Genomic DNA, 14714 nt, shown 5'->3' with positions numbered 1-14714 from the left:
TGTGCTTAAATTTCATTACATCAAAGTTTGAAATCATTGACAACCTGCCACTCCTCAAAGGGCTGAAAATTCAAAGCAAGTATGGTGACTGTCCACAGCTGCTTGTAAGTCATCTAGTTACTTACTTCAATACTCAAAACCAATTCACCTATAATTCATATCTAATTACTTCTGACATGCAGCAAAATGCATTTGCATTATTCCTTGGAAAGAATGGAATGAAAGATATGCAGGCAAATGTGAAAAAACTGACTGTTGACCTAGTTAAAATGAGTTGGAGATCATCAGCTAACAAGATTGACTGTGGTTTGTACGCAATGAGACATATGGAAACCTACATGGGGGATCAGAACTGGAAATGTGGGTTTGTTCCAAAGAAACAGGATCAAAATGTATGTACATATAATACTTTACATATTTATACTACTCAAATTCTCTGACACAAAACATAGTTAAGTGATGTGTACCAACAAAATGCAGGATCTCTACTTGATGTCTCTACGAGCAACATATGCAGCCAGAATTATCATGATGCCAACCAATCAGTACAGAGCAGAAGTCCTGAAGAACGCCAAGACAGCGTTTGAAAGCAACAAATAGATCACTATGATAAACGGACCAGCTACGAAAATGTGAATGTTTGTTTTTGATATGACAAGAACATAAGTCGCCTAAATGGTGTCAATATTTTTGGGTACCAAATCACATATACCATTGATATTTTGGGTAGATTATCATCTTGTTTACAATTTTTGTTGACTGAAAGACGATGTTGTTTGGTTGTAAAGTTTTCTCACTGAACACACTGATGGTTCTTAACTTCAAGCTTTTTTGTTAATCAAGTATAATGATGCAATTCCATATAAATGTTTTTAGTTTCAGTTTATTACACATACACTTTAAGTTCGTATCTTATACATTATCAGTTCATTACACTTATAGTTTCATTTACTAACATATGAAAATATTAAAGATATTATATTCAGTTTCATTTTGCATAAACTAAAGTATCATTTATTATACACTACATTATCAGTTCATTATATTTATAGTTACATTATAATATATATGAAAATGTGAGAGACATACTGTTTAGTTTCATTCTCCATACACTGTGGTATCATTCTATATACACTACAGTATCATTTAAAAATATCTATGACTTCATTTAAAAACATAAAAAAATAATATGTCAAACATGCAGCAGACTTTCATACTACAAAAAACTATGCTACCATGACAACACACATACTATCTAATATCCAAACCGATCCAATCCAATATTACAATGATTGTAATTGACCTATCAACTAGATTTAACCAAACCTAACTCGTGACTGCCGCTAGAGGGATGAACAAAATAACCACTGCCAACAATATTAGCAACAACTCCTTCAACAGATGCCTGCACTGCAGCCTTTGTACTCATTTCAGCAATCTTGACACCCAACTTCCGCCCTCTCACTTGGTTATACTTCTTTTCAATTGTGCTAATATGCCTCCTATTGCGTTCACCTTTCGCCCTATTACGTGCTGGATTTTGAATTACACCAGCTATCTGTTCTTCACCATCTTCAATGACAATAGGACCAATATCACCTTCAACCTTCCTCCTAGCATCCTCAAAAGCATTTTCACACACTTCCCGAGCCTTGCAATTTGCTTGGCTGGATAAAACTAACTGCTGAAACTTCCTACCCATTTGAATAACCCAAACAGATGACGCAATGCTAAGAATATTCAAGGAACTATCACTGCTTATTATTCTATCTTCAATACCCTTTTTGGTCCATCTTTTGATAATGTACTTATCTGGTATTGCTGCAACACAGTGGACATTAAAAATGCGTAAAGAATGTGAGCATAAAATACCCATCTCTGAAAACAACATACAGCTACAAGATATATCCAAATCATTCACTTTGAAATACACTTCATGACGAATGAGATCAACGTCAGGACGCCACACATGATACTTTATCTCATTACCACTTCCCCCAACAGATTCTTGATGGCATGAAGTCCCTTTCAAAAACTGTTCCTCAAAAAGATAATATATCTCAATAGTGTATATGTCCCTAGCATGTGAAAGGAGCTTCACATGATTCATCACCATAGGTGCCAACCCTTGTGAACAACGCACATTTTCACCGTTTTCCCTACTTCTCCACTCAGAAACTACACTAACAAATGAATTATAAAAATCACACAACCCAGCTGTTTTTGATAATCTTCTAGGTATTGAATGATTCGTAGACTCGCTCCTTTGAGATGATAAAATACCACCAGAGAAATATTCTTTACTAAATGCAGGACACCATTTCTCCCTAATAGAATATAGCTTATTTAACCAAACATTTTTATGGCACCCATATTCTGTCATCATCCTGAAAAAAAAATATAAAGAAAAAAAAAAGAACATGAATTTAAACCTATACTGTATATTTCTAAGTTGATGATCATATTTCTAAGTAGAGGGGGTATAGGGAATGCCGAATAAATCCAGCTGAGCTCTACAAACAAATACAATCATCAACTGTTAATCACTGACACAGTATCATTTTATCAAATAAGCAGTATCATTTCATACAACCTATAATATCATTTAATATCTAAGGTACTATCAATCAACATACAGAACACAAATTCACCAGAATATAAAACACTACATAATATCATTCTGAAAAAATCAGTAAAAATACCTGGTCCAATAAAACTCAAATTCAGCTTCGGTGTCAATGTACTTCAAAAGAAAATTGAAAAGCTCTAAGAAACCTTTTTTATTTCTCAGACTTTTTATGTGCTTCTTCGAATTCTCCCCAATGTGCCATATACAAAGCCTATGATTTGAATTCGAAAATACTTGTGCGATTCCAGCAGCCATGGCAGCACACTGATCAGTCATTACTGTTTGAGGATGCTTACCACCCATTGATCGTACAAATACTTTGAACAACCAAACAAACGACTCTATCCTCTCATTGAGTAAAAACCCACAACCAAACATCACATTCATGCAATGATGATTCATTCCTACAAAAGGGGCACATATCATATCATATCTATTTGTACGGTATGTTGTATCGTGTACAACTAAATCACCAAACAAATCATAATCAGCCTTCATTTGACCATCCCTCCAGAAAAAGTTACACAGCCTTGCATCCTCATCAAGTTCAAATTCAAAATAGAAATCAGATTCATCCATTTGTCTCCTTCTAAATATCTCAATCAAGCTATTAGAATCAGTGCCATCTAGATGCTTTGCAGAATCTGAATATATCATGTTATACGCATCCCTAGGAGTAAATCCAACAAACGGTGACCCTCCTGACTGACATTTTAAGAAGCGAATACCATCCGATAAGGGGACCCCACTCCTCTTCATGTTTTTTAAACATGTCAGCTGATTCTCAGACACTTTCCTATGCGATCTAAGCATATAACTTGATGAAGCCGGACACAGTTCATGGTTATGCTCCTTCACATGTTTAGTAACAACCCATTTCCCATTTGAATCTATATCAAATTGACACATTGCATTACATCCAGACCTAGTAACTATCTTTGAGTAACACTTATTAGGATTGTCTGGTATTATTCTAAAACCAGACTTAGAACAACAAAACACTTTCGTCTTCAAAATCCGAGTGCCAGTAACATAATACTGTTTGCCCTTTCTAGTACTAAACCCCATACGAAACGCATAATCATTGTATTTACCAAATGCATCTTCTATTGATCCAACAGACAGTCCCAACAATTCTTCATTGTCTGTGATTTTATTAAAACATCCCTTTAACATTTATACTGAAACTATATATACTACATTAGCATTCTACTAACACTATTGTCCATTAAACATGAAACTGACTACCATGGTTTTAAAAACACAACAAATTCAAAATCAGTTAAGAATCGAACTAAACATTTAACCTGGAATAGCTGACTCTTCAACAATAACATGTTCAGATGTACCATCAACAGCAATCGAATTGTCAAAATCATCTGCAACCAAATAAAATATAAACTGACACTTCAGGTCACTAAAACCGACACTATATTGTTCAATAACCGAAACTACAGCGATATCAGCATGAAACTGCGTAACATGGTCCTGAATAATATAAAAATCAAATAAGAACATGAACAAGAACATTAATGCATTTAATACCTGGAATATACTCATTATCGTCGACAAAATTTGTACACGGAACATCGAACGCAATCGGCGAAATACATTCACCGGCGACCGGAATATGATCTTTACCTGCAACAAAAAAAAACCATAACATATCGGCAAATTATACTCAAACAATAACAACATCACACAAGACTGTAATACATAGTATAATGATATACACCTGCAAATACTGAACTGTTCTCATCAACGATCATTGAATTCGAATCAATCTCCTCAATCCTGTTTGTAACTACTATTTTATTCATATTTCCGATCATAGAAAACAATACAACAATTCGACTTATATCAAAACTATATCAATTCGAAGAATCGAATCAGGAACAGATCGAAGAATCATAAGAAAAAGAAAGGAAAAAGGAAAGAACGACAAATCTAATAAAAGGAAAGAAATACGACTTCAAAATAGGAAAATAACGACGACTGATAGAAATTAGCCGTCCGGAAACAATTAACGGCGACGTCTGAACCGCGCCCTAATTAATGGTAAACGGCGTCGTTTCATACCCTCGGTGCATAATGGATTATGCACCGCGGTGCATAATATAATTTGCCAAAATTAAACTAGACATGATATTAATTGGGCCGTTAATTCAATTTTAAATATTAGATAAAGTCCTTTGAAATCAGTAAGAAGTGTAAGGGAAAATATATATTTTTATACTCTCAATTATTCTTAGCTAGTTGTTTTAATTTCTAATTTCTATCCTTGTAATATATATATATATATATATATATATATATATATATATGTATTTTAAAATTTTATTATCTTTCTTTAATTTATAACCTTTTCGATTTAGGTATTTAATTTGCAAAATAGAGAATTAATAACTTTTTTTTTTTAAAAAATCATATTTAAGTGCGGTACATCTTCCCTATTTTACCTACACGTAAATACGTAGTTGTTAAAATAATTTTTTCTTTTAATTTTATAAATGTAATATCAGCACTAAAAAATTATAATTAAATAATAAATGTTAAAAAGTACTAAAATACCATGCACTAAATAATTTGTAAGAGTTTAATAGTTTTGTTTTTATATTCAATGCTTAAAACTGCAACCTTTTTGAAGAGTTAGCGTATATATTGCAACAGTAAAAGATTAAAGACTAAAACCGATAGCAAAATTAAAAATAATTGAGGAACTAAAACCGCTAGCAAAGAACAATCGAGGACTAAAATTGCATCTTTTCCTAAGTGTAATTATACCTAGCTACTATTAAGTTACTAACAACTTATTATTGAGTTAATGTTGAAGTACACTTTTATTAATTTTTTTTTTTTTTTTGGTGAAATCACTTTTATTACTTATGAAATTACCATGTGAACTCCCAAGTTCTATTCTTGAGTTCTACTTTCACTTTCAAATTCTAGAGGTAGACATTTAACTTGGACCAACATGATGAAAATAGGCTATCTTGTTTAATTTGTCACATCAGAGAATAAAATTGACGGAGTAGAATTTGGATGTACATGCAATAGCACTATATAACTTATTCAGAATTGATTTAAGGATAACTTGTCCGTTTAAACAATATTTTATAACTACAATAAAAATTTTAAAGACCCTTAATATAGTTCATATATGAGTAATTACCCGCCCTCAACTATTTGAAATTGTGTCTAAATTGATTTTTTTTTTGGGTGGACTGAACCTTATAATGATTAAAGCCAACATACTTTCATAGCTTTTATGGAATTTCCCGGCCAACTAGGGACATATGATGAAAAGAGAAGCTAACTAATCAATTGAGACTCTAGGAGTCAATCACTAAAAATTTATCTAGCTATCTTCACTAGGAAATATTCAACCCAAGAAGAAAGAGGAAGGGGAGAAAGGACGAGAAAAGGGTTGGAGGAGAGGGGATATAGTTTCTCCGAAGAGACTGTTATCTCCGGAGAAACTCTGTCGCAAAGCGTGGCGCATGAGCAATCGACACGCACCAATCGTATGGCGCGTATTGCTCACATGCCACAAATGACGCGCAAATGGTGGGAGATATCCGGTTCCGACAAATTTTTGTATGGACTATGGTCCACACAATGTTATGTGGACCATAACAAAAAGTACATTTTTAATATACTAAATGTACATTATATTTGTACTGAATGTACATTATACAATATAATGTAGACTCAGTACACAAATAATGTACATCCCCCGAATACAATATACATTTTTAATATACTAAAAGTACATTATTTTACACTATACAAAATATGGTCCACATGGTTCACACGATAATGATTGTTGTTTCCCACCATCCGCTATATATTAAAAAAAAAAAATTGTATTTTCCCCCAAACTTAAAAGACTCTAATGCTCAATTGCACAGAGGCTTATTGGCTTTTTGTTTCGTTTTTTTTTTAAATAAAATTTAATTGTTATTTTATTTTTAAAATTTAATTAGTTGTTGGAATATATATTATTTAAATTTTAATATCAAATTTTTTATTTTGTTATTTAAATTTATTTTCATTTAAAATTATAATTATAAAATTAAAGATGCACCACCCTTATTGCTATTTACACCGCCCTTTGATAGGTGTTCTAGCTTTATAGGTGGTGTAAATAGAACAACTTGTTATTCGCACTACCTTCCTTAAAGTTATTCAAATATTAGAAATATTATTTTAATAAACTTAAATTAAATAATTATTTAAAAATTTAAAATTTAAAAATTAAAAAAAAAAAACACTCGCCTTCTCCGTTGAGAAGGCAACCGGGTTGCCTTCTCCGGTGAGATGGCGACCTGGGTTGCCTTCTCTGGTGAGAAGGCGACCCCTGGCTTTCTCAACGGGGAAGGCGAGTATTTTTTTTAAAATTTTTTAATTTTTAATAAAAAATTATTAATGATATGTTTTAATCTTCTAAAATTATTATGGAATCTCGTAAATTACATTTGATCAGGCTATGTACTTGTTGAAATTTTCACATTTTTACAATTCCAATGTTATTTACACAAAATTTTCTGTAGGGGTGGTACAAATAGCAACACCCATATTAATTATAGAAAAGTGAATAAAATAATATATGATGTGTAAGGGTGTAAAGAAGTAGGACCCAAAAAAAAAAAAAAAAAAAAAGAGAGAAAACGAGAGAAGGATGGAAGAGAAAATATAAGATCAAATTATATGGTGATTTGAAAGAGTTGGACGCACAAATTAGAGAGATAATGGGAATAACATGGCTTATACCATCTCATTTGTAGGATTTAAATTAATTATCAATCTTTTTTTTTAAAGAACTTTTTGGCTTACTTGAATAAGAGAAGAGAGAGGAGAGAGAATAAATTGAGATAGTATTGTTTTAGTTTTTTTTTTTTAATATTTTTGACATTTTGTTAATGATTTAAAAACAAGAAAGAAAAAGAAAAAAAAAACAAAAAATAAAAAGGATATCGTGCGCATTGCGTGTACCAACAACAACAACAACCAGCTATTACCCTTTGAGTTATTTTTGTTTTCTTTTTAAAATTTTTTTTCTCATAAATGACTTTCCAAAAACCCATTTTGAGGTTTTAGAGTTGGGTATATGGTGTCAACCTCTATTATATGATAAAGGTGGAATTATTATTGTTATTATTATTATTACCTCTCATTTTATTTATCCTTTTTGTTAGTAAATAATATTCATTTTGTAAAATTTTTGAACACTACTAAGTGAGAGTTTCTGTGTTCCTCGAAATACCTTGATTAAATTGCCATTACTTAAACTGCTTTTTCATATTACAATTACTGACTCAATTACAGTTTAATCATACATTAGGTTAGATTATTAATTGTGCGGTAGGTAATTTAAATCAACACAATCTTTGATGACCCAGTTCGATGCAAACCACACCTACATCTAAGGGACCACACACACCAACCATGGATCCAATCTTCTATCTCAACAGATGTTCAAACAGGTTGTAAGAGAATAATCTTACCAGTATGTGTTGTACCCCACACTGTATGTACCCAATTTGCAAGACACATAGATTGATTGATTTGGAGTTTGGACATCTTCAACACTGTTTTTCGGCCCTGTAAATCACTCACTGCTGCACCATAGCTAATAATATGGAATATGGTGCTTGAAATGATCAAATCACTTGTGTTTGTTCTCTCCAAGATTAAAGAAAATCTAGGTTAGTTGTAGATGAATATCTTGAGAGAATATTTTCAAATTATTTCTTGTAAAACTTGTTAAGAGAGGTTCTTAAATTAAAAAAGTAATCATCTGATCTCTCTATAACTAACTCTTCTCTATGAATATATATACTGTGAATTTTTGTGAGTGTAATTTCCAAGTTATTTTCTTGCAATCCAATTATTCTTTCACCCTTGAGGTATTAATTGAGAGAATAGTACTCGACCATCGGACATCTCAGTTAAATAAGGATAATCTTGTAAACTACCTCAAAGCAGTTATTTCCACATCTAGCTATAATATATTATTTATTGATTTATTGATAGATAAAAATTATAATTAATGGTTTTTTTCTCTCGCCTCCTTCGCGAGCGTTTCTCTCCCTTATTGTTTCTAGGGTTTACGCCGTTCTACGTTGAGTTTACCGATGGCGACTGACAATCCCGACGACATCTCGCAATTGTGTGCGAACTTGACTCTGGCCGATGTTGAGGATGAAGACCAATCCATACAAATCCCAGGAATACAGATCACCGACCAGATTGGAGAAGCGAGTTACTATGCGGTTGGCAGAGTGGTGACTAATAGGCCGATGAAGTTCTCCTTTTTCCAAGACACCATGGCGGCAGTATGGCAGCCGGCGATGGGGCTAACAATGAGACAACTTCAACCCCAACGGTTTTTGATCCGATTTTATCACGAAACTGACCTCAACCGGATCATAGAAGGGGGGCCATGGGCCTATGAACAAAATTTGCTGATCATGCAGAAGTTACAGCCAGGAGAAGACCCTGAGGCAACAGTACTGAATCACGCAGACTTCTGGATACAAATACATTCTCTGCCCGCGGGGCTGCGTTCTGTAGTGGTGGTTTCGGCCATAGGTTCTTTCCTCGGAACTTTGGTTGAGACAGATGACAGGAACTTCAGAGGTTCTATGCGTACCTTTTACCGCGTACGTGTGAATATTGACATAACAAGGCCGTTGAAGAAGCAGATGAAGTTGAAGAAGGATAATGGAACATGGGCGTTTGTGGACTTCTGGTATGAGAGGCTCCCAACCTTTTGCATTATCTGTGGAGTCATTGGCTATGGAGACCGGGTGTGTCCTAAACTTGTTCACGACATCGATACTAAAGCAGATAAGCCGTTTGGAACGTGGCTATGGGCTGGAACCAGACGTAATGTCCCCAGTGTCGGACAAAGATGGGTGCCGCCGGAGCTAGATGCTGACCGAGAAGGATGGAAGGCACCAGGTGCGTGTAATAGTGACTCATCTAAGACTAGTGAAACCAGTGCAGAGGGGGCAGCGTGTAATGACACAGTAGATGACGGTTCTGATGTTGTTGTGAATGAGCCGAAGAGGAAAAGAGTGGATACAACTAATGCCACAGTGGCAATGGATTGTGAGACAGGAACTCCAAAAAACGGGCAGAAGGCGGGTCTTGCGACGTAAGCCCGCCAAGAATTATGAGTCTTCTAACTTGGAACTGTTGAGGGCTTGCCAACCCGACGGCAATTCGAGTTCTTGCGGACCTAATCCGCACTAAGAGGCCAAGAGTGGTATTTCTTATGGAGACTTTTTTGGATAAAGGGAGAATGGAGAATGTGAGAGTGCAATTGGGTTTTGAGAATCTTTTTTGTGTTGATGCAGACGGACACAAAGGCGATTTGGCTTTACTATGGTCTAGTTGTGTGGACCTTCAAATTTGTTCTTACTCAGACAATTTTATAGACACCACGCTAGCTTTGGATGTTGGTAGTCCAAGCTGGCGGTTCAAAGGTTATTATGGTTTTTCCCAAAGACAAAGACGGCGTGAAGCATGGCAGATGCTCCGAAGGTTGGCAGTACAGAGTGCTGAACCATGGGTCATTATGGGAGATTTTAACGATCTCATGCACCAGTCTGAGAAGATATGGCGAGCACCACATCCGCCATGGTGTATCACTGGTGTTACTAATGCGGTTGCCGATTGCGGGTTACAGGATTTCCCCTTTAGCGATAATCAGTATACATGGGTGCGCTCACGAGGTACCCCGAATATGGTTGAGGAGAAACTGGACCATATTCTTGTATCGGAGGATTGGTTATCCCTGTTTGAGGGTACGACTGCATGCTCACTTGCGTGCCCGTACAGTGATCACTTACCCCTGATTTTAACCCCGGTGGTTACTACAACAGTCCGGCAACGAAAACGCTTTTTATTTGACAATATGTGGCTTCGCGAAGACAAATGCCGGGAAATAGTTTCACATAGTTGGGACCGTACGAGGGGCTTGGATGTTTTAACCAGGATCGAAAGTTGTGGACGTGACATCTGGAGATGGGGTAAAAATTATAACCGAGACTTCCAGCGCAAAATTGAGCAGTGCAAAAGCCGTTTAGACCAGCTGCGGTTATGGCGCGATGAGGATGGCATGAGGGAGTATGGTATTTTATGTTGAGGGTGAATTGCTACATTTACTTAAGCAACAACACTATTTCTGGAAATAAAGAGCGAAGGAGCACTGGTATAAAGGAAGGGATTTGAACAGCAAGTTCTTTCATAATTCGGTCAAAGCTAGGAAAAGGCGAAACAAAATACGAAAGCTGAAAGATAATGACGGAAGTTGGGTAGCGGATGAGGCTGCAATTGGTCAGGTTATGTTGGGCTATTTCAACAAACTATTTTAGGCAGACCAAGGTGATCTGGCGGAGGTTATAAACAACATTGCAACAAAGTTAAGTCCCCGTGATAACATTGCGCTGCTGCAGACAGTGAACATTGAGGAGGTACGAGTAGCGTTATTTCAAATGCACCCGGACAAGTCACCTGGACCTGACGGTCTAGGACCGGGATTTTTTCAGTATTTTTGGGACATAGTGGGCGGGGCAGTCACTGCTTTTTGTCAGTCCTTTATTGAGACGGCTACTCTACCAATGAGGGCGAACGATACTTACATCGTCCTAATTCCAAAGAAGGCAACCCCGGAAACGATGGCAAATTTAAGACCAATAGCACTCTGCAACGTGGTGTATAAAATTTCTGCCAAGGTTTGTGCGAATAGAATGATACCTTTGCTAGAAGGGCTCATTTCCGGTGCCCAGAGTACTTTTGTGCCTGGCCGCCTAATAACAGATAATATTATGTTAGCCTATGAGGTTCATCATTACTTAAGGAGAAACACCCAGGGTAAAGAGGGGATCGTAGCATTGAAGGTGGATATGAGCAAGGCGTATGACCAGGTTGAATGGGGTTTTCTTGAAGCAATATTGCTGAAAATGGGTTTTGCAGCACCGTGGGTCAGTATTCTAATGGAGACCGTAAGTTCAGTTCAGTATCATATTCTGCATGAGCAAAGCCAGCTTGGTCCAATCATTCCTGGTAGAGGCCTACGTCAAGGTGATCCTTTGTCACCATACCTCTTTTTATTTATTGCTGAGGGTCTTAGTGTGTTAATTGAGAGGCGGATGAGCACGGGTAGACTGCATGGTGTAACTGTGGCACGGGGAGCACCACCTATTTCACATTTATTATTTGCAGATGATTGCTTTCTGTTCCATCGGGCCAATACCCAGGAGAGTGAAAACATGCGTGATTTACTGGACACATATTCTAAAGCCTCGGGGCAGAGAATCAACTATGACAAGTCCATAGTCACTTTCAGTGCAAATGTACCGCCACCCATGCGCACGGAGGTGCAGCGAATTCTAGAGGTAACAGAAGGTGATACGACAGGCAGATATTTGGGATTACCATCCCTTGTTGGTAAACGAAAGAAAGTCATCTTGGGTTTTCTTAAAGACAGGATCCTTGCGAAGGTCCGGAGTTGGAATGCAAAGTTCCTCTCTCGTGCTGGGCGTGAGGTGCTTTTGAAGAATGTCATCCAGGCAATGCCATCCTATACGATGATGGTATTTCTTTTACCGACAGGTCTATGCAAGGAAATTGAGGTCCTTATGAATGAGTACTGGTGGAGTGGAACTGTGGGGGCAAGAAAAAGGGTTGAGATGGAAGTCCTAGGGCGGTTTGTCGGTCCCAAAAATTGCAGGAGGTATGGGTTTTAGGAAGCTTCGGGAGATGAACTTGGCACTATTGGGTAAACAAGCTTGGCGCTTGATCACCAAGCCAACATCATTGGTGGCAAAGGTGTATAAAGCTCGGTATTTTTCTAAATGCTCCTATTTTTATAGAGTTCAGGGAGGAAATCCATCTTTTATCTGGAAGGGCTTATTGGAGGTACAGAATGTGTTACGGCAGGGTTGTAGGCGACGCATTGGGAATGGCCTAGACACAAAAATTGGCCGGCATGCATGGCTGCCAGACGAGGAGGAGCCCTATGTACATACGCCTATGCCAGAGGTTGAGTATGGTGCTCCTGTTGCAACATTATTTAATACTCAAGGTACGGGATGTGATGTTAATCGTTTAAGGGATCTTTTTATTGACCGGGATGTGAATCTAATTTTGAAAGTCCCTTTGAGTATGTGAAAACCACATGACTCGTGGTTTTGGTATTGGGATCATAAAGGGGACTACACGGTAAAGTCGTGTTATAAACTGCTGATCGGCATAGCACAAGATGATAGACTATGGTCTATTATTTGGAACCGAGATGTGCCTCCCACGGTGAAGCAATTTTGTTGGCAGTTGGCTTCATCCTTTTTGCCAACGAGAGATGCATTGCGCATGAAGCATATTCACTGTTCTTTGATCTATCATATGTTCAGGAGGGAAGATGAAACGACATGCCATTTATTTGCTCAATGCACTAAGTTGGTAAAGCTTTGGAACTTAGTAGGGCTCCCGGCATCATCAACTGCTTACGGTAATAATGTGGTCGAATGGCTATTTGGTTATATTAAGATGTTGAAGGGTGATTTGCTATCTAAGTTCATAATGACTTGATGGGGTATTTGGGTTTCTAGGAATGACTTTGTTTGGAAAGGGCTTGCTTTTGACATGCATGTGTTGTTAAGCAGAATGCTCAAGCACTGGGCAAATTGGAAGCTAGCTAATGAGCAACCAAACACGCCTAAGCCACCTACCGTAAGGGACTATTGGACTGTGCCAAACCAGGGGAGATTGAAATTAAACACAGACGCAGCACTAAATTCAACAGATAATATGATGGGTCTTGGATGGGTTCTACGAGATGATGAAGGTAAGTTTATGGCCGCGAAGAATGTGTCAGTGCATGGCATTTTTGATGTCAGGGAGGCTGAAGCGTTGTGTTTGAGAGAAGCTTTGAGTTGGCTAAAGGACACTGGTATGGGAGGTGTTGATGTGGAGATGGACTCCCAAGTTGTTTTTAATGCTATTTCCAGTACTTCTTTTTATTCTGCTTTTGGTTTATTGATTGATGATATTAAAGGTTTGGCATCTGAGATTGATGATGTCCAATTCCGATTTGTAAGGCGATCTGCGAATAGTGCCACCCACATTGTTGCTAGGGAGGCCTTTTCTGAGTCAGGTTGCGGGGAGTGGTTTGACATCCCACCCCTCTTTCTTGTAAACACTATTGATCGTGATTTAATGCATTAAGTTTTGATTCTCAAAAAATTATAATTAATTAAATATATACATTTATATAATATATTATACTCTGTATTTATTAAATATAAATATTAAATAATGTGCAAAGGGTATTTTTGGTATTTGAAATATAAAAGTTATTCCCAAGAGCATGAGAATATCTAATACCAAGGTCCCCTAGGAATGGCTATTCCACTTGCAAAGGGAATAACTCATTCTTAGGAATAGTATTCCCATGATAAAGTGACCGAACCAAACAATGGAATAGGTCTATTCCAAGTAATATCATTATATTCCTGACCTATTCCATGAACCAAACATGTCATTAAAGTAAATAGAAAAAGACCTTTATAGTGGATCTCAGGCCTGGCCTTGGGCAAGGGCAGGTTAGGCCTTTGCCCAAGGCCAACCACCCACCCCACATTTTATATATACTATAGGTTGTTGGTATAAATATTTAATATACATTTAGAATTTTAAAATGTGTATGAGTTAGCTTAATTAGTTGGAAGGTTTTATGAATCTTATGTTAAAGATCACTTGGTCAAACTGGTTCCCCATGCATATATTTACATTATATTATCTTTTTATAATTATAATGAGATTTATAATATAGATTGATTTGTGGTTCATATTAAATTTTGAATCTATTTTTGTACATTATATTACCTTTTTATAATTATAGTGATATTTATAATGTAGATTGATTTGTGATTCATATCAAATTTTGAATCTATTTCACTCTGAGTAATTTGCTACTTATATTTAAAACATGTGCTATTTTGTGAACTTTATGTATATGCAGTACGGAGTATATATTTCATGATGATTTAGTTTTGAAAAATGTTTTAAAAAATAG

The 14714-nt window shown here is 36.4% G+C and overlaps 2 protein-coding genes across 2 annotated transcripts; one reads left to right on the top strand and one right to left on the bottom strand.

The window, feature by feature from the left end:
• Positions 1-1306: 1306 nt before the first annotated feature.
• On the bottom strand, positions 1307-4449 carry LOC109162268 (protein FAR1-RELATED SEQUENCE 5-like). The gene is made up of 5 exons (XM_019310988.1): positions 4375-4449; positions 4175-4270; positions 3937-4117; positions 2703-3774; positions 1307-2387 (listed from the first exon to the last, which is right to left on the bottom strand). Exons 1-5 carry the CDS (start codon positions 4447-4449, stop codon positions 1307-1309), a joined length of 2505 nt encoding a protein of 834 aa, XP_019166533.1.
• A 5489-nt stretch (positions 4450-9938) lies between these two features.
• Positions 9939-13864, top strand: LOC109162267. Its single transcript, XM_019310987.1, has 5 exons — positions 9939-10770; positions 11018-12374; positions 12514-12725; positions 13051-13099; positions 13249-13864. Exons 1-5 carry the CDS (start codon positions 9939-9941, stop codon positions 13862-13864), a joined length of 3066 nt encoding a protein of 1021 aa, XP_019166532.1.
• The last annotated feature ends 850 nt before the right edge of the window (positions 13865-14714 follow it).

The sequence above is a fragment of the Ipomoea nil genome, unplaced genomic scaffold (genome assembly GCF_001879475.1).
Source record: "Ipomoea nil cultivar Tokyo-kokei standard unplaced genomic scaffold, Asagao_1.1 scaffold2928, whole genome shotgun sequence".
NCBI classification, from domain to species: Eukaryota; Viridiplantae; Streptophyta; class Magnoliopsida; order Solanales; family Convolvulaceae; genus Ipomoea; species Ipomoea nil.
This window is presented reverse-complemented; position numbering and strand designations above follow the sequence as displayed.

What these genes read in the sequence shown, in the direction of transcription:
- LOC109162268 (XM_019310988.1), bottom strand. Translation starts at nt 4,449, where the DNA reads ATGAATAAAATAGTAGTTACAAACAGGATTGAGGAGATTGATTCGAAT. An exon ending in TGAAGAGTCAGCTATTCCAG is followed by an intron (nt 3,775 to 3,936) that starts GTTAAATGTTTA and finishes ATAAAATCACAG; the next exon opens with ACAATGAAGAATTGTTGGGA. An exon ending in TTTGAGTTTTATTGGACCAG is followed by an intron (nt 2,388 to 2,702) that starts GTATTTTTACTG and finishes TTTTTTTTTCAG; the next exon opens with GATGATGACAGAATATGGGT.
- LOC109162267 (XM_019310987.1), top strand. Translation starts at nt 9,939, where the DNA reads ATGGAGAATGTGAGAGTGCAATTGGGTTTTGAGAATCTTTTTTGTGTT. An exon ending in GGTCCCAAAAATTGCAGGAG is followed by an intron (nt 12,375 to 12,513) that starts GTATGGGTTTTA and finishes CTATTTTTATAG; the next exon opens with AGTTCAGGGAGGAAATCCAT. An exon ending in AACATTATTTAATACTCAAG is followed by an intron (nt 12,726 to 13,050) that starts GTACGGGATGTG and finishes TCATATGTTCAG; the next exon opens with GAGGGAAGATGAAACGACAT.